Source organism: Odontomachus brunneus, unplaced genomic scaffold (assembly GCF_010583005.1).
Source record: "Odontomachus brunneus isolate Ranch 3 - 2012 unplaced genomic scaffold, Obru_v1 Obru_scaffold_249, whole genome shotgun sequence".
NCBI classification, from domain to species: Eukaryota; Metazoa; Arthropoda; class Insecta; order Hymenoptera; family Formicidae; genus Odontomachus; species Odontomachus brunneus.
The window spans coordinates 388,502-393,872 of record NW_022639699.1 but is presented as its reverse complement, the minus strand read 5'-3'; the positions used below and the strand labels follow the sequence as shown (position 1 = coordinate 393,872).

Sequence of the window (5,371 nt, the reverse complement as noted above, 5' to 3'; positions counted from 1 at the left end):
TATCTTCTTCTGGCTTAAAGCTTAAGGTTTGAGTCAGAAAGAGATAAAGAGAAAGGAGCAGGAAGCAAAGAGCATATTGTAGATCAGGCCTAATCTACAATGTGCTTTTTGCTTCTTGTTTCTTGTTCTCTGTCTTTTGTTTAAGGCTTAAGGTGTGAGTCAGAAAGAGATAAAGAAAAAGAAACAGGAAGCAAATAGCACATTGTAGATCAAGCTTAAGGCCCTCTTCTTGTAGCAATAGTAATAGTAGACATGATTCAGATTAGAAGCGTATGTTAAGATTGAGTGATGAGTTTTGCAACAGTTGCATAAAGCAGCTTCTTTTATCGTATGCCATTGATACTTATCTGAAAGCGCGGTGTTGGCAATAATGGGGAACACAACCTAAAATTTCATGCGAAACCTAGAACGATGAATGAACGCAATGAAATTAGAACTGCACGGGGCAATGAGTCAACGGAGATAACCGAGTTAATCAGAGTTACTTTTATTACAAGTATTCGTTACAATACATATCACCGACTGAGAGTACGTAGACTTTTACAGCGAATAGTATCACAACACGAAATATACAGAAAAAGTGCGGATGAGCGTTCATTTACAGCGCCGGAAAATCAACCCCCGCACCTTCGTGAACAGAATTACTTTTGTCGGTCGATATTACACGCCGGATGGAGTCTCACGTGCTCGCGTTATCGCCTCGGTTATTTTCACGCGCGACTTAATCCTGATCTCGATGCGACAAGTATCGCCGCGGTGTTTGTCAATTGCGTTTCTGCATGCACGAATCTGCCCGTGTGTACACACATATCTATCTGTCCGAGTTGCGTTGCCCGTTGGTGACGAAAGAAAGAAACACATTTTAATCGCGACTACTGTCCGAATTGAGCTCACCGAATTTACGAATTCACTCGTAAGGACAATCCGCCCCCTCATCCCCGACGGGATGTCCCTCCTCCGTCACTTTCCTCTCTAATTCGGTAACTTTACGACGAACGTAAAACAAGGTACAAAAGACAAAGAAAGGAGGAAAAAACGAAACGTCCCTCCGCCCATCGCGTCGATCCGCTGATCGTCGGCGAGAAAGCGGGAAACGTCCTATCAACGTGTGCCGGGCCTAACGCCCGATAAATATGTCTATAATAAATAAATACATGTATATCTATGTGTGTGTATATTTACGCCGCGATTGAGTGCCCCTCGGTCGACTTTAGTTGCCGTTGAATTCGTTAGCGACGCCATTCCGCCTGTGCCTCGCGTTTGTACGGTAGTAGGAATACTCGCCGATCGGAGTCCTCGCGAATTTGTCGAAGGGACATAGGACTTCTTCGTCCTTAGGCCTGGTCGTGTCGGAACGAAGCTCGAGCCCTTTAATATCCTTGATCCTTCTATTCAGGAGAACCTTTTTCTCTCTCTCTCTCTTTCTCTATCTTCCCTTTTCTCTCTCCTCTTCTCCCTTGTCTTTTCTTCTTCTCTCCCACCGGCTTTTGCTTCAACCACTTTCGATGACCGATCCTATCTCCCACGAATCCTACTTTCGTCTGGATGCCAGGACCCTTCAGATCCAGCATTGCTCGACCGCGTTATCGTTATTCGTCGCGCCACTTCGTAGCGAAGCCCTTGGCCGCCCGAGGTGGTTTTAGTTTTTGTACATGTCGCAAAGAACCTTCTCCATCGGCGTGTTGCCAATAGTCCTGTGGAAGTAGATCAGTTCCACTCTCGCCGCTGGAACGGCACGCAGCAACGGCAACAGCAGCAGCAGTCTGCCGAAGCGGGCCGGGCTGGCTGGCTGTTGAGCGCGCGCGTGTTGTCCCAGCATCACTTGCGCCTGATCCTGCAGATTCTCGATTTGGCTGGAGTCCTTCAAGCCGCGAGTTTCTGCAACGGGAACACCGATCCTTCAGGACCTTAGATTTGGTCGATAAACAGGATAAAACTCCTGGTGTAGTAATTTAATGCAGTTTTCGAGCAGCTATCGAGCAGTTTTGTTAACTTTTGTTGAGCGAAAAGTAGAACTGCTTTGGAATATCAATCAAGATGTGACATTTTCCTGCGCGAAATTTGAACTTATTTTTACTGAAGAAAAACAAAACGGAAAATAGATAAAAAATAATTTAGTTGGTGAATAAATTGATTAAAAAATTATTTAATTGATTAATAATCAAGTCTGCTGCTCATAAAATGGGCAAGTTTGCTCTAGCAGTATTTCACATTCTTTGTGCATGCTTTCTTTAAGTTTTAATATCAATGAGAATCATAGCGCAGGAAATCATTGTAAAATTACGCTTTACGTAATATGTTTTTTGTTTTTTACGTGATACTTTCACAATTATCAAGTGACAAATGTCCTTTTATCTATTTCATTAGATTCTGAATCTGAGCTACACTATGACAGTAAATAAATTTTAAAAAATTTATTCACGATAGACATTATATTAATATTATTGATACTATATCTTGGAAAGAATCAGTTCACATGTTGCATAGTGAACTGCTTTTATCATTGAACAAAACTCTATCAAGTTCTTGTTCAGTTCAATATACATATGTACAGAGAATTTTATAGTAAAAATTAGTTAAATTATAATTGTAGGACTTTGTAACTTGCCGAGAAATAGGCCGATATTCTGCAGTATTTCACTATTCTCTCATTTCATATGTGCTTCTTATATATTTTAGAAACTGACATATACTATTAAAATATTTGCTATGTTTCTAACGGAATCTATTATATCTCTAATTAAATTTATTATGTTCCTTAGAAAGATGAGCAGATAAACTTTACTGACAATCTATTTTTGGGCTACTGAAAGCATAATAAAATTGAAAACAATTTATATGAGAAGAAACTATAATATTCTCTCTGTCCGGTATATTTTTACAACTAATTAGGATGCATTAATACTATATAACAACTGGATTGCAGATTGCATATATTCCTACCAGGAGTGGAAACAGGGGACATTTTTAACATAAATAGTAGCGGTTTATAACCTTTAACAATTAAATTTCTAGATATATTTCCAATAGAATTTGAATAAAAATTAGAAACGGCTTCGATAAATATAGAGATGAAAGAATAGAGTTAAAAGTTCGCTACGAAACGAGAGAAATCAAAGACAAGGTCGCCTACCTGGGCGGAAGAGGACAATGGCCTTCATGCAGGCGAATTCCGCGGGATCTACCATGATCGCCTTGTATCTCTGTAGGGTGTCGTGCAAGTGCCTGACATCCGCCGCCACCTGGCTCGGCTTTCCCGTGGTAGTTTGCAGATGCATCCCCGAGTGCGGATGCGAATGAGGCGAGAGGGTCAGAGCCGTTAGCTCGGCGGCGCTGAAGAGAGGCGACGACTCGAGCGGCAGGCACCATTGAACTGCATTCAGGAGAAACAGCTCCGACCAGGCTTCTTCCAATAATATTACCTGCGCGATAAACCCGATCGATCGTGTACTTAGTGCTCGTCCAATTAACGCTGCGGCATTTTGTTATTTTATTGTCGCGCCATTTTAACCAGAGGGAGATTTGAACATCTTTGTCGCATTCAGTAATCCCGTTAGATAATAAAAACGATGGAATGACGATGAAACGTTCGTCCTCTCTTTGTGAAACAATTGATTTAAAACTTAAAATTAATTTAACTTAAAGTTACACAAATTTTACTTATAATACATTCTAAATTCTATAAAAGTTAACTCAAAGAAAATTAACTCTAATATTAAATTATAAAGATAGTTTATCAAATTATATTTTATCAATTTTATGTCAATGTGTGCGAGAACATCATTTGATTAATTTTTAGTGACTGATATTGCCTCAATCTCCATTCATCAAAGTTGGACAAAGTTTTAAGCAAGTATACGCTACGGAAAAAGCAACCTCAGTTCAATTAACGTGTTTGGTTAAATAATTTAGTTGAACTAAATAAAATTTCTGGTTATAATAATTAAATATTCTAGTAGTTAACCAGAACATTAAAAATGTTCTAAGGCTAAAAGGCCTAAAAGGCCTGATAACGGTTAGAGTTTATTACTATTGATCCAGTTATAGCATTCAAGTGTCTGCTTATTATGACTAGAAAGCATGATCGTGTGAATGAACATGACATGTTTGGTCAACGACTGTTGGTTGAATTAAACAGAATGTCTGGTTATTATAATCACATATTCTAGTACTTAACGTTTATTACAAAACACAAGTAGACAATATATAATAGATCTATCAACTGTAGTGAATAGTGGCATAACGCGTATATAGGTGACTCACAATCCGAAGGTCCTGATTTCGAATCCCATTAGGATAAAGGGTTCTTCAAATATAACACCAATTAATAAAAAATTAAATTTCAAGCAAAATAATCATATACTAACTTTAAAATAACTTTCAGTTAAAAAAGTAATAAAATTTCTAGTAAGAAATGTGAATATAATTTTATTTAGTTTGGTTATAAAGTAATCAAACTCGTTTGGTTACGCTTGTAACCAATTTGCCTGATTATTTTAACTAAAAATATGATTTGTTCATATCTCACCAAATTCTGATTGATATCCTGAATTCTGATTAATTCAATCAAGTTTTTCTTTCCGTATGAAATCGTATGCTAAATTCCTAAATACGCAAATACACCAAACTGACTGTAAAATAAGTTGAGATCACAGATGTGGTGGCAAGTTACCTGGTCTCTGAATGGTAGACTAGCGAAGGAAGGAAGGTTCTTCGCCCATTTGACCGCCATGAAAAGCAACCTCGCGCTTGTTTCGTAGACCGTTTCGGCACTCGCGGGTGAATATAACGACGGGAGCACCGGTGGGAGCTGCGCGCATCCGCTTCGTTGAGGTGTCAACGGCTCCTCGTTCGTGACGTCTATGCTGTCTTCGGATGCGTTTCCTGCTTAAACGCGAGAAATTCTTTTCACACAAACATGCATGCTGCCCCATATATGCAATACGATCTTTCTTTCATAAAAACTTCCATTATTATTCGCAAAAAGACCCATGATTTGTGCAAAATATGACTGTGTTAAATAAGGACGCGTACCGTCTTCGTTATCCTGCCGAGGTGGCGTCGTGTTGTTCGTGGAATTTGTCGTAGGTGCGACTGTCGGCAGAGGTAATGGCGTGGTGTATCTCGCCATAGCTAAAGACACTGGTGGTCTGCCAAAAACAATTTATGGGTAGAAGAATTAAAATGTCTGGCAACGAGTAACAATGAGACAATAATCATTTAAGGACACGCACGGAAAATTGATTATGGAATCAATGCAACATGTTTGGTTAAACAAAATTTCTTATATATAATTTCTTATATGTAATAATTATTCTCTCTCTCTCTCTCTCTCTCTCTCTCTCTCTCTCTCTCTCTCTCTCTCTCTCTC

General features: G+C 39.1%; 1 protein-coding gene across 3 annotated transcripts in view; it reads right to left on the bottom strand.

The window, feature by feature from the left end:
• Positions 1-471: 471 nt before the first annotated feature.
• LOC116852690 (photoreceptor-specific nuclear receptor-like) overlaps positions 472-5,371 on the bottom strand; it is a 55,066-nt gene continuing 50,166 nt past the window's right edge. For 2 of the 3 annotated variants that reach the window (XM_032833274.1, XM_032833276.1), the window contains 4 exons: positions 5,035-5,150; positions 4,673-4,884; positions 3,134-3,422; positions 472-1,878 (listed from right to left, as the gene is read on the bottom strand). In XM_032833274.1, the coding sequence (XP_032689165.1) occupies positions 1,640-1,878; positions 3,134-3,422; positions 4,673-4,884; positions 5,035-5,150 (856 nt within the window). In that variant the 3' untranslated portion in view covers positions 472-1,639. The remainder of the gene's footprint in view (positions 1,879-3,133; positions 3,423-4,672; positions 4,885-5,034; positions 5,151-5,371) is intronic. The other variant, XM_032833275.1, reaches the window with a different exon arrangement.